General features: G+C 42.8%; 1 protein-coding gene across 1 annotated transcript in view; it reads right to left on the reverse strand.

The window, feature by feature from the left end:
• FARP1 (FERM, RhoGEF (ARHGEF) and pleckstrin domain protein 1 (chondrocyte-derived)) overlaps nucleotides 1-14,559 on the reverse strand; it is a 307,399-nt gene extending 292,840 nt beyond the window's left edge. Inside the window, exon 1 of the mRNA XM_006831984.1 lies at nucleotides 14,364-14,559. Within this exon, the coding sequence (XP_006832047.1) occupies nucleotides 14,364-14,534 (171 nt within the window). The 5' untranslated portion in view covers nucleotides 14,535-14,559. The remainder of the gene's footprint in view (nucleotides 1-14,363) is intronic.
• Between the last annotated feature and the right edge of the window lie 9,099 nt (nucleotides 14,560-23,658).

The raw sequence follows: 23,658 nt of genomic DNA on the forward strand, positions 1-23,658 counted from the left end.
AATTTCCTATAAAATTTTCAGTGATAAGGAAGACTAAAATGTTTTAAAAATAAAAGCCGCAAGTTAAGAGAACACCCAACTTGAGTCTCAAGCGGTATGCTCTCTTTTTAACTTTTTCCTTCCATTTTTGCAATGTTAAATATGCTTTATTATTTTTTTGTGTTTAAGTTTTTATTGTGTAGAGTGAAAGTTTACAGGGCAGATCGTCAGTTGTACATTCAATAAATCATACACCTCGTTTCATTACAATGATTATAATCCATCCCCTCCGTGTACCTTCAGTTAACAATATTTAAAATATGCTTTTAAACGTGAAAAAAAACACACTCTCTGGTTTTGCCTTCCAGTGGCTTAGCTATTCCATCTTAGGTCTAGATCAAAGGTAACTGAGCACTGGGATTCTGTTTTGCCGACAGAAGCAAAGACTGACAAAATGACCAGCTGCCGATTGTGCTATAGCCAAATGCTCTTTATATTTCATGTCAAAAGCAAATGAAATTAAATGATGAGCTAACAAAAGCAATCCCCCATTCTTCCTTTCCCAGAGGTTCTCACTGGAATCCTTTGAAGAGGCTGGATTTCAATGGTTCCCCAACTCAGCCTTCTTATAAGTGTGGCAAACAGAAGAGCCGCTCCTCAGGTGGTAAGTACATTGAAATAAAAAGAGTAAATACAATTTTCCTATCATAAATGGAAAGCTGAGCCATCAGCCTCCATTGGCTGCTTCCAGCTTATACAATTTACATAATCATTATGAATCTTGTAGGTTAATTTAACAAGCCACAGATTCCTCTTTGTGATTAAAAACAAGGCAATACCTTTTTTTTTAAGCCACACATGCTACTATCATGTCAAGCAAGGAAAGATGTTATTTCTAACCAAACATGTGTCATAAAAAGAAGTGTACCAATGTTATTTCTTAGTTCCCTGTGACAGTGTCAAGACACCCAGGTGGCCAGCCTATGGACAAGCCATTGTATTTCCACATTCCTCATCAGCTGCTAAGTTCTATCATCTCTACCTCTTGGACATCTTTTGTAGTTGTCAGCTTTCTGACATTTCCTTGGCAGTACTTGGGTTTAAGCCATTGTGTTTGTTCAATATTGCGGTGGCCTCTGATCACTGGGCTTTCTTCTGCAGCTTGCCCCTGTTCAGCTCGCCTTTTATGCAGAAGAGCGCCTATCAATGGTACCTGTCACAGGTATTAGCACAGCTGATGTGCTGAATTATCTTCTCTACCAGCTCTGGTAACACAGTGGTTACGAATTGGGCTGTGACCCACAAGGTCAGCAGTTCAAAACTACCAGCCGATCTGTGGGAGAAAGATGAGGCTTTCTGTTCCTGTAAAGATTTACAGCCTTGGAAACCCTATACAGGGTTGCTATGGGTCAGAACCGACTCCATGGTACTTAACAACAACCAGTTCCTCTTATCCTCATAGCCTGAGGCCATCTAACAGTAGGGGAAAAACTCAGGCTTACACGAGCAGCGTTCCTGGGTGGAGACCCTGACCCCTTCTTACTAGTCATAAAACCTAAAGCAAATCACTTGTCCTCTCTAAGCCCAATGGGGATCATTCACGTCTCCTTCAGAGATCTGTTAGTTAGCAATAGATGAGAAAATGTACCAGAGACTTGTGCAGTGCCTGGAACACAGCAAAGCATTTTTTAAAGGGTATTATTCTTTGTATTCATTTTCTTATCACATTACCTTATACATAAGGAACTGTCAATAAATACCTGCTGAATTCATCATGTTGCCAAGAATCACACAATGTGAAATAAAACCAGAGTCACAGAACGGTTCCTATGGGAATCTAGCTCAGCTTCCTGCTTTCATAAATGTGAAAACAGAAACCTGTTAGGTTTTTGCTCAGAGTTACATATCATTAAAGACTTTTAGATGTTATCTTTTACAGGATCTTTTTATTCCTAGAAGAATAATTCCAAACAGATGAAATCATTCTATACGTTTCTTATGATTTAAAATAATTCTACCCTTCAAATCTTCAAAGAGAAGGGGGGGAAAATAAGTGACTCTTATAAATAGGCAAAGAAAGAAAAAAAGAAAAGAAAGGGTTCTGAATTTGAAAAGAAAAAGTCAGATTTCAAAAATCAATCACAATTGTATTCACAGTATGTTTTTCTACTTGCATTTACACATTGGAGTGTCTGTCTAGCCAGATAAGAACTCCTTCAAACATACTTACTGAGCATGCTCCGTGAGAATCTGTTCACTATCCTGAACTCCCACCCAATCTACCGGGGTGCAGGCTTCTCCTTTGAAAGGCCTGGCTATTGGAAACTGGGGAGTCTTGTGGGTTTACTGGGAAAACAAAGGACACCAGGAAACCAAACAAGTCAAAACTTACGTAAAACCTTTCGGCTGAAAGAAGCCACTGCTGAAATGGTGTTGCTACTCTCTATTGAGTCGAAGCCAGCTCATGAAGACCCCACTTGTGAAGGAGGAGTAGAAATGCTCCTCAGGGCTTAAGGGTGTGACCTTCTGGAAGCCAACTGGCAGGTCTGTCTCTCTCTCTCTCTTTTTTTTTTAATGTTTTATTGTGAATTATGTGATAGTTTACATGGGAGAACATTAGCTTTACATTCATCCTATCGTTACATTGCCATGGTTACAATCCCCTCCATGCATCATCAACCAACCAAAGGGTATACCCTACAAGCCTGCCCCCCACCCCCGATTGTCAGCACACAGCCCCTCTCCCTCTCTGGATCTAAAGTTCCCAGCCACTCCATCTCTCCACGTCGTCATCTTTGGCGTCACTGCTTCTCTGGGAAGGGTCCCACTCTCCTCTCTTGGTCCTTCATGGTCCCAGGGCCCTCTGCTCCTAGACTGCAAAGTTAATCAATCCCCTCCTTGCTACAAAACGTCTACCTTTACATTTCCAACCCTCACACTCAGTCCTGATAACAATTATTCACTATTGTATCACAAGAGACCCATCTGCATTTCCTTTCACAGGCCTGTGTCTTGAGGCACCTCTGGGTGAGTTTAAACCACCAACCTTCTGACTAGTAGTTGAGACTCTCAATCATTTGTACCACCTAGGGATTCGTCCCTCAGTGTTAAAGCTGATCAAACTGAAGCTCAGAGAAGCTGCTGAGACATCAAAAAAGAAAATCGATGTGCTTGCTGGGGACTGAGGTTTCATCACAAATGTCCAAGGGCGACTTCATTTTTAAAGACCATTGGAAAGCCACCTGGGTTACATTTCCATTTGAGATGATGAGTTATAGCATCCAAAGAAAGGAGAAGTCTTTTGTTAAGACTGCTCTGCAAGCTGGACAAGAGAGAAGGTATTACCCCGCCCACCTTAAATAAGTACATTGCATTTCATTTTAAAGTGTTTTCTTTTTCCATCTGACCCACACAACAGCTCTCCAGTGGAAGCAAGGTCTCAATTCTGTTAAAGAATAACCTAGAAATGAAAGCTTAGAATGAAAGGCTGGAAGGAGACAACAACGTTTTTATGAGAACCTAACATGTGCCCAGTACTCTGTCAGGTGCCTTAACCACAGTCCCATGATGCAGGTACTATCCATATGGACAGGTAAGGAGACAGACCAAGAATGCCTATCATCTCATTTCCTGCCACACACTAGTGAGCAATCACACCAGGATTCAGGGTTCAGGGTTCTGGGTCCTGTGTTTCCCCCTTTAACCACTGTGTTCCTTATTAGTTAAACAAAAACAACAAAATACTGTAGCATCAATTCCGACTCCTGACGATCCCAAGTGTGTCGGCGTAGAATTGTGCCCCACAGAGTTATCAATGCTGGTTTTGTGGAAATAGGTTTCCAAGGTGTCTCTGGGTGGACTTGAACCATCAACCTTTTGCTTAGCAGATAAGAGCTTAACTGTTTATACCACCAAGAACTCCTTATAATTAAGGAAATTTATTATCTCTATTTAAAAGGAAAAGAAAAAAAGCAGTTCTGCTTTCAAAGTTAATACATTCTTATCAACGATGGCCCATTTTTATGTCCTGTTTGGACCTTCTCCATTACAGTGTATTCTTTTTAAGTATTAGGGTCTGCTGAGTTATTCTCCTTTCCAGGACAAAATAGCAAACAGCTGGTGAAGAATTCCTACAACCGCGGCAGAGCTGCAGAATCGCAACTTTGATCACGACACTCTAAGCACAGTTGAAAGGGGCACACACAAACATTTCAGGCCAAAATTGAAGTTCTACTCTTTGTCTCCAAAGAGCTATAAAGGAAGGCTAAGAGTGCTGAGCAAAAATGATTTATGAAAACAAATTTTTAATCTATTAAAATAGTCTTTAAATTTAACCTCACGAGGCCAAAGCCAGACAGCACAATTTATCACTCAAGTTACAGAAAGCACATTAATGACTGTGCAAAGCAAAGTGGACAGAAACACTATTCCAGAAACTCTACAAGGAGCCAAAGGCAACACTGATAAGAAGAAAGAAAAGTGGCCTTATTTGTAAAAAGCTGAGAGAACATGTGGTTTGTTCTCCACTCTTTTGGGTTCAAACTGCAGCTGCCTCAGAGACAGCTAACAGCAGCTCTGGGCGGGCAAGTCTTCCCTCCTAGTGTAAATGGCCAATTAAATTTTATTTCTACTCACCACAATCTTCAGCATTGCTTATAGGCAAGGCACCTTATGAAAAAGGTGGTGAAAAGTAGCCCTGAAGTTCATATTGTTGTTGTTAAGTACTGTCGAGTCAGTTCTGACGCATAGCGAGACTGTATAGAGTTTTCGAGGAGCGTCCGGTGAGTGTGAACTGCTGAACTTGTGACTCAATTAGACTCCTTTTCTCTATTACCACGGTGGCTTAGTGGTAGAATTCTTATCTTCCACACGGGAGACTGGGATTTCATTCCCAGCATACAAAAAAAAATGAAACAGGATTCAGACCTCATACCATATATAAAAATGAATTCAACATGGTCCCAGGACCTAAATGTGATACCTGAAACCATAAAACTCTTAGAAGAAAACACAAGGGGTTTTGCTATAGGACCTAGTATTTTTAAAACAGATTCTTACATATGACACCCAAGGCAAGAGCAGAGAAAGACAGCATAGATAAATGGAACTTGATTATAATTTCTGTTCATCAAAGGACTTTATCTAGAAAGTGAAGCAACAACCTTCAGATTGGAAGAAAAATTGGAGGAACCATATGTCTGATAAGTGCTTAGCATCCAGATTATACAAAAATCTCATACAACATAACAACGAAAAGATAAATGACCCAATCGAAAAATAAAGGACTTAAGCAGACACTTTACGAAAGAGGATACACACATGGCCAACACGCAATGAAAAGATGCTCCGTATCATTAGCCACTAAGCCAAAAGACAAACCAGTTGATGTTGCGTGAACTCCATTAGCCACTGTTGTTGTTGTTGTTGTTAGTGTCATCAGGGCCAAATGAGACACCAACTTACCCCTCAAAAGAATAATTATAATGTTTTTTTTTTTAAATCAGAAAACAGCAGCTATGGGCAAGATTATGAAGAAATTGGAATCCTCCATCCACTGCTGGAGAGAATGTAAACTGGTTAAAGCCATTATGAAAAATAATTTGGCAGTTCTACAAAAAGCTGAATCACATGATCCGGCAATCTCAATTCTGGTTGTAAAATAAGCACTAGATGGCGAACCAGCCAGCCACTCCCGGAAAGACTTTCAACCTCAGTAACTCTCTATAGGGTCGCTATGAGTCGGAACTGACTCGACAGCACTTAACAACAACAACAACAACACAAAAGAACCGACAACAAGGACATAAATAGAAGCCTACACACTAATGTTCCTCACAGCAGTATTCACCAACTCAAAAGGTGGAAACCACCAAATGTTCATCAACAGATTAATGAAGAAACAAATTGTAGATATACGAAGGAGGTGGCTTCAAAAAGTTCGTGGGAAAATTCTGTTATCTTTTCATTCCATGAGCTTTTTTCAAGCCTACTCATACATATGATGGAGTATCAGTCTGTCATACAATGGAAGATTCCTCTGCCACAAAGACAGAGCCCTGGAATGGCAATGTAGAATAAGCATTGGACTGCTAATTGCAAGGTCGGCAGTTCAAACCCACGATCTGCTCCTCAGAAACCCTATACGGTGTCTCAGTGAGTCTGCACCGACTTGACGGCACTTCACAACAACAACACAGAGAGAAATGAAGTCTTGACGAACACCACATCACAGGTGAACCTGGAAAATGACGTCAAGTCGGTTCTGAATGAAACACTGCCGGGTCCGGCCCCAGCCTCATGCTTGTTGCCACGCTTGAGCCCATTGCTGCTGCCACTGTGCCAATCCATCTCAATGGGGTCTTCCTCTTTTGCGCTGCCCCTCCATTCTGCCAAGCATCACGTCCTTCCGAGTTAAATAAGTCACTTATAAAAGGACAACTATTGCATGATCCCATTTACATGGAATATCTAGGGTAGGTAAGTGGATAAGGACAGAAGTTTATTAGTGGTTACCTGGGGTGGGAGAAAGGAGGAATCTTCTTAGCTAGGAGGCCAGGTTTCTGTTAGCTGCGGTGGACTAATTATAGGAAAGAGGAGTGGTGCCTGCCGGTTACACAGCACAACGAACACAATCAGTGTCAATGAATTAATTATACATGTAAAAATTGTGAGCTTGGTGAATGTTTGATTATATGTATTTTTTTACCACAATGAATAAACCAAAAGCAACAGTAGTATTCATAAGGCGCATTAGCCTTTGAACCCACATTTTGTAAAGGACAATACTGTTGTTGTTAAGTGTTGTCTGGCAGGTTGCTACTCATAGTGATGTCCTCTAGGATTTCCAGGAGCACTGTGGGTTAATGCTCTGGACTGCAAGCTTGGTTTGAATCGCAAGGTCGGCAGTTCAAGCTCACCAGACACTCCTGGGAAACCATGTACAGAGTTGTTATGAGTCGGAACCGACTTGACAGCACTTAACAGCAATAACAATAGGATTTCCAAGGAGTGACTGGTGGACGCGAACCTTCAGTCTTGTGAATGAATTAATTCTAAAGGTGGCTATATCCTTATGTGGGTAATTAAGGAGCTAATACAAGAGAGCAGGCAAGGATGCTTTCAAAGACACAGATGCTGCGAGGGGGCACAGGCCCACCTTGAAGCAGTCAGCCTGTTTGGCCTCACGGAAATCTGAGGCTCACAGAGCGTTTTAAAAGACACACTTCTGCTACTTCCCTTTTACTGAAACTAAACTTAGGAAGACAACTTTACGAGCTCACGACCATTTAAGACCTTTTGTGGAAAACACAGAGCCCCTGGAAGTACAAATTCTCAACTGAAGCTTAATCCAATCTTCAGAGACTGAAGACATTAAATGACTGTCTCATTTCAAAAGATAATTAAAAACAAAAAAGTTTACTCAGTTTAAGGACCGACTGAATGGAACTCCGAAGCAGAAATCCGAGGTAACATAAGACAGTGTTGTCCCCCCAAAAAACGTATGCAGACTCTTGCTGTGCCATGAAAACTCATCAAGTTACTTAAAAAACTATAGTCTCTGTTTTCCATAAAGGTGTATTGGTTACAAAATCCCTGATTTTACTCAGTAGATTTCCTCCTATTACCAACTGCCACATATACTCCAGTCTTCTTTAGTTAGCTTAGTGAGGCTGATTAAGTTCCCTACACACAATGGCGAATATGCACACAAATTAAATCATGTCCCTTCCTGATGCCCTATGAGTGGCGTGTGATCTGTAGGTGCCACACCTTGTCTGTTCTACCCTCACCGCATATACAAGCGGGCTTCAAAAAGTTCATGGAACATGGAACTAATCGATAATGGAATTTTTCCATGAATGTTTTTGAAGCCCCCTTGAATTTCTAAAGCATTTACTAGGCAAATAGTAATTATTTTGTCTGGTCAGGCTTTGTTGTTGTTGTTGTTAAGTGATGTCAAGTTGTTTCTGACTCACAGCGACCCTGTGTAGCATTTCCAAGGAGAGGCTGGTGGGTTTGAACTCCCAACCTTGCAGTTAGCAGTCTAGTGCTTATCTTACAATTCCACCCCAGGCTTTGGGCCTTTTTCCTTTTCTTTTTAAATATTAAAAATCCCAGTCCTCAGAGAGACAGCTGCCTGGGGAAATGAAATAAAGTTTATGTTATGTTAAACAATTTACCAAAAAGGACGTCAACACACGGACTCAAGTTCCAAAAAGAAAGGAAAACAAAATGCCTGTAATCCCATCTGGGCCAGACACCCCATTTTGCAGATAAGGAAACTGAGTCTCTGTGATAAAAAGAAACTAATGAAGGAGGGAGACAAGATTAAAGGTCTAATTATAGGAACAGATGGCAGGGCTGTAGCCCACGGGCTGTAGACCTTGAGTAATGACGTCTTGCAAAAGGAAATTAGGGGGCCAGGAAGGCTGGTCAGGGTTTGAGGGTGGGGACAGACAGGTGGTGTTTAGGAGCTGCGAAGAACAAGAGCAACACAGAAGTGACAGCATGGTGACTATCCAGGGAAACGGTCCAGCTGAAACAGCGGTGGAAGGCAGTTTGAAAGATCCAATGAGCCAAAGCAGTGTATACCCATGGGTCTTATAACGGGAGGCAGCTCCGCCCAGGGGAGGAGCTTTAAGTTTGGGGTCAGACAGGCTTGGGTTCCATTCCCAGTCCTACTTTATAGCTGTGCTAACCTCCAATAGGGAGTACTGACGTGGCGCTGTGGGTTAATATACTGAACCGCAAGGTCGGTTTGAACTGCAAGGTCAGAGGTACAAATTCACCGACTACTCCTTGGAAACCCTATACAGGGTTGGTTTGAGTCGAAACCGACTCGATGGCACTTAACAGCAACAACAACAACGGCAAGTAACAACTTAAAAGCTCTTTCCATTTACACCAATTTCCAACAGCACCAGCTTCCTTTCCTCTCTATCATGAGATTTAAATGACCTAATGCGCACTCAGTCAGTTAGATATATTGGCTATCTGCTGATCTGCATGTTGTTAAGTGCTGACCAGTCAGTTCTGACCCATAGCGACTCTATAGGGTTTCTGAGAAGCAGCTGGTGAGCTTAAACCGACGACCTTGTGGATCCACCCGACTTTGCAGTCTAGCGCATTAACCCACACTGCCATGTGTTTGTTAGGAGACTATAATGAACAAAAATAAAGACACCTGACTCCCAGAGTTCATATCCTACTTGTGGGTAAGCATGTATACAATAGAAAAGAATTTGTTTGGCATGAGATGCTATGCAAAAGATAAAATACCAAGGGCCATGGTAAAGAACATGTACCTTGGGTGGTGTGACTTGTGAATAAGCTTATGTGCTAATCGAAAGATTGGCAGTTCAAGTCTATGCAGAGGTCACTCAGAATAAAGGTTTGGTGATCACATTCCAAAAACCAGCCACTGAAAACCGTGTGAAGCAGTTCTACTCTGCCACACAGATGGTTGCCATGAGTTGAAATCCACTCCACAGCAACTTGCTTGATGGCAGAGAATAACTATGGAAATTGTTCAAGCATCATAGCTGTGGATGGGTTTGCTGAATGCTCTTGGCTTCCCTGTAGCCTGCCCAAAGAAAGAAATCCATACTTTGTTGTTGTTAAATGCGGTTGAGTTGGTTCCGACTCATAGCAACTCTGTATAAGGTTTTGGAGGAGTGGCCAGTGAGTTTGAACCGCCAACTTTGTGGTTCAAACCAACCTTGCAGTCCAGTGCTGACCCTCCTGCACCACACCAGAACTCCAAAGTAAGGAATCCGTACTTTATCTTCAGACAGTTGAGAGGTATAGAGCACTGACAAGATTCAAATATGGAAAACTACATCATTCTATTCTTGGAAGACCATCACTGATGTTGAGGTTCTTTTTCTGTTAAAGACAATTCTGTGCCGCTGCTTCCCAAGAACTTCCTGGCTTCAGCCACCAGCCAGCCAGCTGCCTGCCTGGGCCCCTCCTATGACTTGTTCACAGATATCAGGTGCCTCCCTGCCACCTGTGAGCATCTTTCCCAGGTGTTTTACCAGGTCTGCTCAAAAGCAGCAAAAAAATGGCTACCTTAGATTTCCTCAGCTTTCCTCCCCTCGTCTCTATCTTGACATGGCTAATGAAAATACAGAAACTGTATAAACACTTGGAGAAGACACCATCTGTTTCATCCCATGAACGTCACCATAAACCATGTTTGTTTACCAGAGGGGTCATGTGGATGGGAGACATAAAACCTTCTCAGGAACCATAAGGGGTGATGGCCCCGGTGGGAGGAAAAGTGCTGTTAACTCCTTCAGAGTCCCAGAAGCCACTGCTTTTATCATCTCAGGTTGGAACAGAAGGCTACATGTAGGCATATGTGTGAGTGAGACTTATTGATAAATCATTTTCCACAGAAAGATGATGAAAAATTGTGAAAGGAATTGTTGTGAATATGATGTTTGAGCTTTCCAATCTGCAGTGAAAAACTAAAAAAAAGTGGCCAACTTTACCGGACAAGTCAGCAGCAAAGGTGGGGTTGTGGAACTAACTACAGAATGGAAAATCCCATGGTGCTCACTGCCCACGCCTTTTTAAAAGGTTAAACTCTCCCCAAAATAAAATAGTTTTTTAAAGAAAAAAGGATGCAAGAAATGATAGGAATCAACTTAGAGTATGAGGGGGCTTCAAAAAGTTTGTGGGAAAATCCCGTTGTCTCTCAATTCCATTCCTCCACAAACTTCTGAAGCCCCCTTTTATAGTCCGGGTATGTGTGCCAATAAGTGCCTAAGGAACTTGCACTTAAAATAACTAGTGTGCCTACATCCAGACTGTAAAACCAAACAAACAGAAGAAAAAAAAAAGGCCCAGGAAGTCCAATCCCTAGGGAGAGACACAATTCACAGAAGAACTTGCTTCAGGACAACTGCAGCAACTTTTGGCCTCGTGCCTGGCTCATCTGCGTGGCAAAAGCGAGTGAGCAACGGGAATTCGTTAACTGGTGGTGTCCAACCAAAAGCAGGCGTATGTGTGGGTGAGGAGGACAGGGTCAGACGCTCGGCCTTGATGAATTAACAGTGAAAAAATGTGGAGCAAGGCTTTAAAGCAATTATGGGAGGCTGAAATGGTGCAGCCACTCTGCAAATCCCCGGTGCCGTGACTGAGTCCAACGGTCAGCTCTGATGTCTTCCAGCTGTGTGACAAGGCCAGGCTGTTTCTGCTCTTAAAAAGCAGGAGGTAGCAATATAAAACCAGGTCCATCCATAAAAATGCTGATATCTGGCTTCTAAAGCCAGTTAAAGGAGAACATCTGTTGCCCATTGGTTGAGAAAGAACATTCTAACCAAGCAATAAAAATATCAATGAATGAGGCCTGTGAAAAATAACCATGACATTAGTTCTAGTTGTGATTCAACTTGTAAAATAAACTCATTCAGTTACCTGCAAACATTTAATACACACCTACTTTATACCAAAGGAGCCCGGGTAGTGCAATTGCAAGCTGGGCTACTCACCACAAGGTCAGCAGTTCGAATCCACTAGCTGCTCAGTGAGAGAAAGATGAGTCTTTATCCTCCCCTAAAATTTTACAGCCTTGGAAACCCTACATAGAGTCGTTGAGTTGAAACCAACTCCATGGCACACCACCACCACCACCACACACCAGGCACTGCGCTAGGTGCTGGGAACACAGAGACAATAAGGCAAGGTCCCCACCCAGAGAAGTCAGCAGCAGCATAGTGGGGGACACACAGCAATCAATATGAAGGGGTTTCAACAAGTTTGTAGAGACACGGAATAAAAGAGAATAGCATTTTCCCTTGAACTTTTTGAAACCGCCTGGGATGACTGATCACGAGGCAAGTCTGAAACTCTTAGATGTTTCAAATGTTTGATGCGCATCAACTTTTATTATTCTCATTTTACAGATGAGTAAACAGATGCAGAGACCGTAAGTATCTTATTTAGGGTGAACAAATCAGTAGGAGAAGCCAGGATTTGAACCCAGGCAGTCTGGCTCTACCCTGACAGTAAATGAAAGGGGAGACTCAGTGCCCAGGTAAAAAACTGGCAGTTGAGTGGGCCTTCATGGGTATCTAGGCATTTATTCCTAGACCCTGGTGGTGCCGTGGTTAAAGCACATGGCGGTGAACTACATGGTGGGTGGTTCAAATCCATCAGCTGATCCACGGGAGAAAGATGTGGTAATCTGCTTCCATAAACCCTACAGGGCAGTTCAACTCTGTCCTATGGAGTTACTGTGAGACGGAAATGATGCCCCGGCAGCGGGTTAGGCATTTATTGGAGTCCTGGGTGGTACCAATGGTCAGGCACCCAACGGCTAATGGAGACAAGAGTCCACTCAGAGGCACCTCCAAAGAAAGGTCTGGTGATCTACTTCCCCCCAAAATCAGCCCTTGAGAAGCTCATGGAGGCTCAATTCTCTGACACACATGGGGTTGGCATGAGTCAGAACTGGCTGAATGGCAACTGGTGGCTGGTTACTGGCCAGGTGCTCATCACGGGCGTGAGGAAAGGTCCTACCAGACAGAAGAGCTTCAAATGCAAAGGAAAGAAATGAGAAACGATTGAGTAAAGTCATCTTAAAAGATGCAAACCATTTTGCTACTAGTTCCTAGGGAGGTCCTATACACTTGCTAGGAACAGTCTCGACATTCGTGAGCTTACAGAAACTAGAGAGGAGCAGTTAAACAGAGTGCAATGTTCCCTGTTGTCAGAGCCTTTGATCGTCGTTCCTCTGTCCAAACCACAGAGGGGAATGCCATTTAACAGGCTGTGCTGTCAGAGACTTCAGCTCAGAAGCCCTCAACAGTATCAAGTAGGAAATACTGAAACTAAATACCTCACTAAACCAGTCTGGCAACATAGGAGGAAAAAATATATATATGGGGAAGGGGTGGGAGGAGGAAACAAGTTCCAAAAGTCTAATTACAACTAGATAGCAGGTGTTCTCTGCAATGTATTTTACAGTGCCAGGAGACTAGCAATGGCTTTGTTCATCAGTATATAAAGACGTTCCCATGGCCTTGAAAGATATGAATTCCATAACAAGAAAATTAGTAAGGCACAAAGGTTGTCTGTTATGTGCAATAAATGGGCAGTTTTAAGTACAGCTGTTCTGAGGTTTCTCTTTCCCCAAGACATTTAATGTGGATTCACACTTTCAGAATGGTGTTCTGTGAAATAAATATAATTTACTGAATCATACCTCGTAAATGACTGAATGATGGGTAACAGACACTAATGCTGACTATTAAATTTCAGTCCTTCTAGCTAACAGGAATAACAGGCTGACAGTCTCCTCTTTAAAAATGGGTTATGTTCCCAAAGTCTGTTTATAAGTTGGCTGTTTGGAATTCGCGGGTTATTAACTTCCTCCACAAACAATATTAGGAAGGGTGCATTGGTACCCAAGACAGACGACAAAAAATTAGATCTAAAGTATATCAAAAATTCTTCAGACCTTAACCAATGTAAGCGAGAATGAGTTCTTTTTTTTTGAATGAAACGCAATCATAATTCTAGAGTCAGGCACGAATTTCTTACTCTCTTGCCTTGGGAAAAAGAAATCCTCAATTTGAATGTTTCCTTAATTTCTTCTGGAGCTCTATTTAAGGAGTGGGTTGGGAAGAGGATAGGAGAGTGGGGTGAGGAAGCAGGGACTCTGAGGAAAGAAGAACTATGAAAAGAGGGGGGGGGAAAGGCAGTGGGGGCCAAGGAAAAGGGCTCCAACTGGCGAGCGAGTTGGAGATACAGAGGCCTGGGCTATAGGTTCATTCCCCTCTGGCCCAGATCCCTGGCATCCCTGGTTTTTGTCCCTAGTCCAAGACGGCGGACTCTTCATTCCCAAGCTTATCACACTGTGGACTCTGATCAGGTTTTTTTTTTAACACCCTCCAGCCCCATCCACAGAGGCTGAGAACATGGTCTCAATTTCTCTCCTATGCTTCCAATAATAAAACACGCATTCAGCTCTTTGATGGTTTTCTTGGGGATTTTCTTGCCAGTCACCTAGAGAAGTGGGATGTGCGTGCGTGCACTCATCGATGTGAAAGAGAAATGCACGGTGATAAAGCAAATTAAACCAGGATCCATTCACAAGGCCATTTTCGCCCCTAATATAAATATACATAAAATACCTTTCTTTATACACATGTTCATAGAAATTTGTGTATGTTAAGCCATAGTAAGATTCAAGTCACATGGTACAGATATTATAGGCATTTCATACCTAAATCTCACTGTCAGATAGACCAGGAGCAGAATGGATTAAGAGTATATTGAGGAGTGAACTGAAGATGACACACAAGAAAGACAGTGAGCTGTCCAAAGCACGGGCGGCCCCCACACGGGAGGTCATAGATACATCCCCCACTTACTGGAACTTCAAATGCCTCCTGGGTGTCATCCAGCATCTGGATTTTGACAGACATGAGTTTCCCTGAAGGTGTTGGAGGTGGCTTCTGACCATGCTCCAAGGTACTGATCCCCGAATTCTCTGGGGCTCCCAGTCGCGATCCTGGAGTCGGCCTTTGCTCTATTTCTCCCATGATTAAAGTAGCTTATGTGATATCTGGAGGAAGGAGAGAGAAAGAAAATAGATTAGAAGAGGGGATCGCTGAGACAACCTAAGCAACACTTCATGAGTTATGATGACACAGAGGTTAAACGCTCAGCTGCTAACCAAAAGGTAGGAGGTCTGAACCCACCAGCTGTTCTGCGGAAGAAAGACATGGCAGTGCTCTTCGGTAAATATTCCCCTATGGGGCAGTTCTACTCTGCCCTATGGGATGGGCCACACTCAACTCAAGGGCAATGGATTTGTTTTCTGTTTGTTTTGTTTATTTAAAGCAACATTTGTCCGACGTAGTGCTTACGAATCGGGCTGTGAACCGCAAAATCAGTAGTTCAAAACTACCAGCCGCTCCGCGGGAGAAAGATGAGACTTTTTGCTCCCGTATAGGTTTACAGCCTCGGAAACCCTGTTGAGGGTCACTATGGGTTGGAACCAACTCAATAGCACTTAACAACAACAACTCTTCAGGAGTCCTGGTGTGGCACATGGGATAAAGCACTGGATGGTCTGCATCACAAGGTCGGCAATTCAAACTCACCAGTTACACCCTGGAAAACCTATACAGGATCGCTATGCGTCACAACCAACTCAATGGCACTTAACATTAACAACCCTTCATGATGAACATTTTCCTGAACCTCACAAGGATAAAAATATTCAGGCTTTCTTTCTCTCACAGAAATCAAGCCCAGTGAGACTTTGGTTCATTCAGTCACATAATGTCACCTTGAACTACTTGAGACATGCTAATTTGTTTGCATATTTTATTCTTTTGCATATTTTTGCATGCTGTTGCATATTTTATTTTTTTCCATCTAATAAATGGAATCTAAATGCAGCTGTGTTCAATGTATTTATTATTCAGTGTCTACTATGTGCGAGGTACAACTTTGTACACATGTGGCGTCTAATGGGAAGATAAACAGTGCATCAGCCATGTTATTACCATATCCATTAATTACCTTTAACAGACACGGCAACATGCTAAGTATTGTGGGCATTATAAAGATAAATAGTTAAAACACTGGGGCCCTCAAGTTTACACTGTGGCTTAGGAGATGAAACATACTCACACCAACATAGGAACACACAGCATAGTCTTTTCTCAATTTCTACTGCTTGTTCCAAGGATCCGTGGTAGTGTAGTGAGTTATGAGTTGAGCTGCAAACCACAAGGTCAGCAGTTCAAATCTACCAGTCACTCCACAGGAGAAAGATGAAGCTTTCTGCTCCCCATAAAGATTTACAGCCTTGGAAAGTCAACACAGGTTACTATGAGTCGGAACCAACTCGATGACATGAAGCATAATATGTTATTATCACAATAATCTATGCCATTTCCTTCTACTGCCCCCCCTCAACAATTTCCTCTTTTCCAAGAAGCCAGGAGTCGGAACTGTCACGATGGCACTTTACACAACAAAAGTACACAAACACACAAAAGTAATATGGGCAAAAAGAACCCTGGTGGCAAGATGGTGAATCTACTAATCAAAAGGTCAGGGGTTTGAACCCGCTCAAACCCAGCAATCGGCTCCCTTAGGAAACCTTATGGGGCAGCTCTACTCTGTCACATTGGGTTGCTAAGAGTGGATCAAAAACCAACTTGCTAGCAATCAGCAATAATACTGACAAAGTTATTTTCCTATCAACAAAGCCTAACCATCTCTCAGCTTCATACAATCCACCCCTCTCTCCAGCACCCAGCACTTCCCACTCGCTCCCTGCTCACCAAGCCACCTCTCGCTCCTCTTCATTCTTGGCTCACTCCAGCAGAATGTCTTGATCTCCTGCTCTTCCCCAAAACCTCTACTCTTGCCTTAAACCTTAGTTTCCAAGTCGCATTCTCACTGTGGGAGAGACCTCGTGAGCTGCTGCCCTGGGTGTGTTCACGATGCTTTTAAAAGTCTCATCATGGTGCTCAAAGCTGTATGTGTTTACCTCCTTACAGGAACCAAATCCTAACTATTCTATGAGGTTCAGCACCTTATTGTTGTTGTTGTTAGGCGCCATCGAGTTGGTACCGACTCATAGCAACCTTATGCACAGCAGAATGAAACACTGCCCTATTCTGGGCCAACCTCACAATTGTTGCCACACTTGAGCCCACTGATGTTGCCACTTTGCTAATCCATCTCACTGCGGGTCATCCTCTTTTTCTCTGACCCTCCACCTTACCAAACATGATGTCCTTCTCAAGCAACTGGTCCCTCCTGACAATATGTCCAAGTATGAGAGACAAAGTTTGGCCATCCTGGTCGCCAAGGAGCACTCTGTCTACACTTCTTCCAAAATGGATCTGTTTGTTCTTTTGGCAACCCATGGCACTTTCAATATTCCCCTCCAACACCATAACTCAAAACCATCAATTCTTCTACGGTCTTCCTGATTCACTGTCCAGCTTTCGCATGCATATGAAGTTATTGAAAATATGATGGCTTGGGTCAGGCGCACCTTAGTCCTCAAGCTGAAATCTTGGCTCTTCAACACTTTAAAAAGGTCTTATGCAGCAGATTTGCCTAATGCAATACATCATCTGATTTCTTGACTGCTGCTTCTGTGAGTGTTGACAGTAGATCCAAAAAGAATGAAGTCCTTGACAACTTCAATCTTTTCTCCCTTGATAAGAATGTTGTTATTGGTCCAGTGGTGAGGATTTTTGTTTTCTTGACATTGAGATGTAATCCATACTGAAGCCTATGCTCTTTTAAGTCCTCTTCACTTTCAGCAAGCAAGGTTGTATCATCTGCATAGCGCAGATTGTTAATGAGTCTTCCTCCAATCCTGATGCCATGTTTTTCTTCGTAGAACCCAGCTGCTCGGATTATTTGCTCAGCATACAGGTTGAATAAGTATGGTGAAAGAATACAACCTTGTTGCACATATTTTTAAATTTTAAACCATTCAATGTTCCCATGTTCTGTTCGAACAACTGCCTCTTGGTCTGTGTACAGATTCCTCACACGCACAACTAAGTGTTCAGGGATACTCATACTTTGCAATGTTGTCCATAGCTTGTCATGATCCACACAATCAAAAGCTTTCGTGTACTCAATAAAACACAGATAAACATCTTTCTGATATTCTCTGCTTGTCTGTCAGTTTGTCATACTGTGGTGGCTTGTGAGTTGCTGTGATTCTGGAAGTTATGCCACCGGTAATGTAAATACCAGCAGGGTCACCCATGGTGGACAGGTTCAGACAAAGACAGAGTAGGAAGAAAGAGTGACGAACTACTTCCAAATATTTAGTCACTGAAATATGACTAGCAGAGAAACACTGTCAGATATAGTGCCAGAAAATGAGCCCCTCAGGTTGGAAGGCACTCAAAATGCGACTGGGGAAGAGCTGCCTCCTCAAAGTAGAGTTGACTGTGATGACGCGAATGGAATAAAGCTCGTGGGAGTAAAGCCCTCAGGACCTTCATTTGCTGATGGGGCACAACTCAAAATGAAGAGAAACAGCTATAAACATCCACTGAAAATTGGAACATGGAATGTACAAAGTATGAATCTGGGAAAATTAGAAGTTGTCAAAAATGAAATGGAATGAATAAACATTGATTATCTTAGGCATTAGCGAGCTGACATGGACTGGTATTGGCCATTTGAATCTGACAACTACATGGTTTACTATGCTGGAAATTACAAATTGAAGAGGAATGGTGTTCCATTCATTGTCAAAAAGAACATATCCAGATCAGTCATGAGGTACAATGCTGTCTGTGATTGGATAATATCCATGCACCTACATGAAAGCCCAGTTAATACCACTATTATTCAAATTTACACACCAACCACTAAAGCCAGTGAGAATGAAATAGAAGAATTCTACCAAGTTCTTCAATTTGAAATTGATCAAACATGCAATCAAACTGTGTTGATCCTCACTGGTGATGGGAATGCTCAGCACCTACCTAGGCACAAAGTAGAAATTGATCATGACTGCTTAATAACTGGATGTACTGACAAGCAAATTTCCATACTGACCTTGTATTATGTTGTTGTTGTGATGTGCCGCAGAGTCGTTTCCGACTCACAGTGACCCTACACAGGGTTTCTGAGGCTGTAAATCTTTATGGGAGCAGAACACTTCATCTTTCTCCCACAGAACAGCTGGCAGTTTCGAACTGCTGACCTTGAGGTTAGCAGCCCAATTCGTAACCACTACACTAACAGAGCTCCTTATTAAGTATTATACATACACACAACGATGCGCATCCAATGCGGCAAGAAGTGGCTAAGAAAAAGGGAGGCTTCCACCATAAAGAAAATAAGACCTGAATTGAAGGTAGCCTCAAAAGTTGGGGAATACTTGAAAGGGGAAAGGAGACACAAGGAAAGAGCCTTCCAGGAAGTGGAGAGAAATGAGAATTAATGCTACGGAGTTAAGGATGCATTTTGAAAAACAAGTTGGAATCAGACTACAAAGATGCTCAGATGCTTAATTGAAAAATGAGTCTTGATTCCAGAGGCAGTAGAGAGCCACTGGCATAAAAATAATATCAAAACAAAAGCAGAATTATAGAAACTGGAATCTGAAGGTGACACTGAGGTGGTACTGGATAAAGACAGACCAGGAAGGGTGCATCCAGTTACAAAGCTATTTCAACATTCATGCTTGGGGTGAGAGTTTGCCTATTGGCAATGGAAAGATCAAGGTGAGGCTATAAAACCTACTTTTATGCCAAACTTACCCAGATGTTGTCAATGGTTAACTACTGAGGAAAGGAGACAAAAGTATAACAATGATCAGAAAGCTTTGAATTTGCGCAGAATGGAGAAAGGAGGAGAGACAGGTGAGAGGTGAGTTGGGGACACGGTTTAGGGTTATAACAGGACATGCGAGAGAGCTGACGCTGAATTTGAGTGTGGGGTCAGAGTCCATCTGGCTGTGAAGGTGACAGTCATGAGAGTGAATGAGATGGGGGGGAGGGGAGGAGTCTGGGAAACAGAGTGCAGAGTGAGTAAGCATGCAGTTCCTGCGGGCTAATGGACCCACAGGGCATTTATTGACAAAAAATAGCCAAGGACAGGCACGAAAGTGGTCACCTACAGAGAGTGAGACAGAGCAAGTTCCATTTGTAAACAAGTCGCCCTTAAGCAATTTTCCTAAAAAAAAAAAAATCTATTATGTGGATCAATCTTATTTTGTAGGTTTTTCTCACCTAACTTATTCTCATCTTATTCCTGAAGAGTCAGATTCCCAGAAGTTTCCCAATAAATCCCACATGGGAATGCCTACGCCTTTCACAGAGTTGGCCCTGAGCTTAGATCAGAAATGAGCATGAACCTGAACAACTTGGATCGCTCTCGAACCACCGTGGCCTACAAAAGATGAGTACCTGCTCAGACAGGGAAAGTGTATGCTCACCCTCAACAACTACCACCTGCTGCTTCTTTGTCCCAAACTCATTTCCCCACCAGCTTTGCACCAAAGCCTGGAAATGACTGGTATTCATTCCTCCATCAGCCGTGAAGATTGGGGTTCTGTGCCAGGGCCACGCTAGTTAGGACCAGTCTTGCTGAGAACTGTCCTCCTTGGTTGAGAGTCCACTTGCAGCTTTCCAGACCTACTCTATATTTGACTGTTACCACAAAAAATCCTTTCCCAAGAACTTCATTCTAACTGATATGGGCTCTGTGGCTTAAGCATTGGTAATCAACAAATGGGGCTAGACCTCATTAACCTACAATAACTTAGCACAGGGTCTTACACCAAGATGGAAACAAGATCATCAGTATTTGTTCAATGAGCCAAATGTGGCTGTGGTTATGTGCTTGTTGGAGTCGGTTCTGACTCATAGCGACCCTGTATAAAGTTTCTGAGGCCAAAGATCTTTACAGGAGCAGAAAGCCTCATCTTTCCCCCATGGAACAGTTGGTAGATTTGAACTGCTGACCTTGAGGTTAGCAGCCCAACTCGTAACCACTACACTACCAGAGTTCCTTAATGAGCCAAATATTACAGGTGAAATCTTTAACTATAGTCAGTTGTGTCCCAAACACTCTTCATAGCTCAGATAAAATTAATTCCATATACGTTCTACACATTGTCTAGTGGGTAAAAATATATGCAATCTCTAGTGAAAATGAGGACATTTTTCAGGTTGGCCTTCCTCAATCCAGCCTTCTCTTTGCACCTTTTCCTACTCTGGTTCTAACCCATCCCTTCCTGCCTCACTGCATCCACTGCTGCCCTCCTCCTTGCCTGCCTTCTCTTCTCTGCACCCCAGTCCTTGGTCACTTATGCTTGGCTTTGTCACTTTGCCTCCTATTGCTCCCAAGTGAGTGAAGCATGGCTCAGGCTGTGGTTCCAAAGCCCATTCAAGGAACTGAGGGGTTGGGACCTCTTTCTCCCATGTCACTCCCATTCTAAGGTGTGGGAACCCTTCTCTGAATATGGAGTTCCTTCCTCCTTGTCCGACACAAATGGTGAAGACCCTCAGCACCTAAATGGGACCTTTTTTCTCCCTCTTGCCCAAGATCCCCAGATCAATATCCATTATAATGTTTAACACTTTGGCATTTTTTAAAGTCAAATTGTGTTCATGATTTAATAAACATCTGGTACCTTAACTTCCTCTTCTTTTAGTCTTTGTCTGAGTCCAATCCTATATTATTTCTACTTCTGGATACTGAGGCTTCAACAAAGGCAACACGCTTTCATTTTATGATGTTTGTATACGGACACTTGCGATACATGGAGAGCATTGTTTAATTCAACTATCAACCCTACGAATGCCAAGGAAATATCTCAGGAACTCTGGGGCAAGTCATAAAACTAGGAGCCACAACTGAAGCTTAATATCAAGAAGAAGTATAAGCCCAAGAAGAATGTAGTCTGCTACAAGTTTCACGAGTCAAAAAGCCTAGCTAGTGTTTATAACAATTAATCCATGCTCTTCTCCAACGTCACCTCTATAATTTCCTGACTCGTGAATTCCATAAGGGGCTAAATAAAATTAATATTCATTTCTCTTCCTAATATTCATTACTTTATGATACATTATGACAAGTAGGATCATTTCAGACCTAAAAGAAGCTGTCTGCCAAATTTATTCCTTAGATTTATTTGAATAGTTACTTACAAGAATGAAAAAGAAGTTTCAGGGTCTTTAACTGGCATGGAAAATACAGAAAACTAAGGTGGTCCTGCCATAGTATCCTAGCTTAAAGATTTCTTCCGGGCAGTCACCCCAAAGCAATAAAAACACACACATGGACACACAACACAAAGGCAACAAAATCCATCCTTGTGAAAGCTAGAAACATCTGTAAACTCAAACCACAAAATGGAAGAAAGATCTGCCAAATGTCAGGGAAGGTCCAACAGAGAAGGCAAAGGCTCAGAGAGTTTGCCCACGGCTGCAGATCTCACATAAAAATGGCAGAGCCATGTTCTCCAAAATAAGCACAGCAAACAAACCAGCAATACATGTTATCGGACAATAGGAACTGATGTGCACATTGGCAGCCAGAGCTTCCCTGGACCCAGATGACTAAGAATCCTCAAGACGCACTAAAGGTAGAATTGAATAAGGAAGCAGAGCAAACTCCCCAATCCAAACCCACTGCCAGGGAGTCTATTCTGACTCAAAGGGACCCTGTACAGGGCTTCCAAGACTGTAAATATTCATGGGAGCACACAGCTTCATCGTTCTCTCACAGAGTAGCTTAAACTGCAGATCTTGCAATTAGCAGCTCCAAACCTAGCCCAGGACATCATCAGGGCTCCTAGTGCTGAGGCAAGGTGAAGAAGACAGTCTGTCCAGGAGCCATGTCTGGTCTCCACAGACAGGGAAAAGTGAAGGTTTAAAAGACCACACACACACACATCCTAAGGTCATACACATCCGTCTCAGCCTGGGAAAACTGCATCCTCTGGCCGGTAAAAGATTCCAACAAATAGCTGGTTCACAAAGAGCTTGCCTAATAACAAAAAAGGGACCTTTACAAAAATACTTCAAAGACAGAAGTGAAAAATGAATGACAGATGAAGAATGCCTATTAGAGAAATGTTACAAGCAACAGATGAAAATTTTGCCCAGACATGTTGTCATCAATGAACAAAACGTAGTGAAATAACTGAGTCTATAAATGAAAACCTAGGAGGATACGACAGTTAAGATATTGTGTCAACTTGACTGGGCCTCTTGCAGTGGTTTGGCTGCTGAGATGTCATCACCCCTCATGATGAGATGATTAACATAATCCAATCACCTCTAGGATGTGGTCTGCTGTGAGCAACCAATCAACTGAAAGGAAGCTTCCTCGGGAATGTTTCCTATATATTGGACACTCAGGCAAGGCTTACTGGCTCTCTGTGGAATCTAGATCTTGCGTCTGGCTTGTCCTCCAGAGCTAGCAAGTTCTCCAAACTGGAGCCAGCCTTCTGCTCCACCAGCTGCTGATCCTGGGAGTCGTCAGCAGTCTGTCTTCTTGCCTGCCATACCTGCCATCTGACCGCTGATCTTGGTTCACCAGCCCAGTATCTATGTGAGTCAGAAGCCTCCAGCCCAACATCTGACCCACAGACTTGGGACTTGCCTGCCTCTACTACTAAGGAGCTCTGGTAGCGTAGTGGTTACGAATCGGGCTGCTAACCTCAGGGACAACAGTTCGAAACTACCAGTAGTTCCACGGGAGAAAGATGAGGCTTTCTGTTCCCGTAAAGATTTACAGCCTCTGAAACCCTGTGCAGGGTCACTATGAGTCAGAACCAACTCCACGGCACATCACCATCACCACCACCACTACTACTGAGTGAGTCATTTACCTTTTATATATAATATGTGTATATATACCTATATATACATATAGCTATAAATAGATAGATAGATACGAGTCCTGGTATGGCACTGTAGGATAAACACTGGACTGTAAGGTCAGTTTGAACTTCAAGGTTGGTGGTTCAAGCCTCCCAGCCACTCCTTAGAAACACTATACAGGGTCGCTATGTTTCAGAGCCGACTCAACAGCACTTAACAACATATATAGCGAACCAGTATAGGGTTTTCAAGGAATGGTTGATAGGCTGGAACCCTCAACCTTACGGTTAGCATTCCAGTGCTTATCCCACAGTGCTACACCAGGACT

The sequence above is a fragment of the Chrysochloris asiatica genome, unplaced genomic scaffold (assembly GCF_000296735.1).
Source record: "Chrysochloris asiatica unplaced genomic scaffold, ChrAsi1.0 scaffold00005, whole genome shotgun sequence".
NCBI classification, from domain to species: Eukaryota; Metazoa; Chordata; class Mammalia; order Afrosoricida; family Chrysochloridae; genus Chrysochloris; species Chrysochloris asiatica.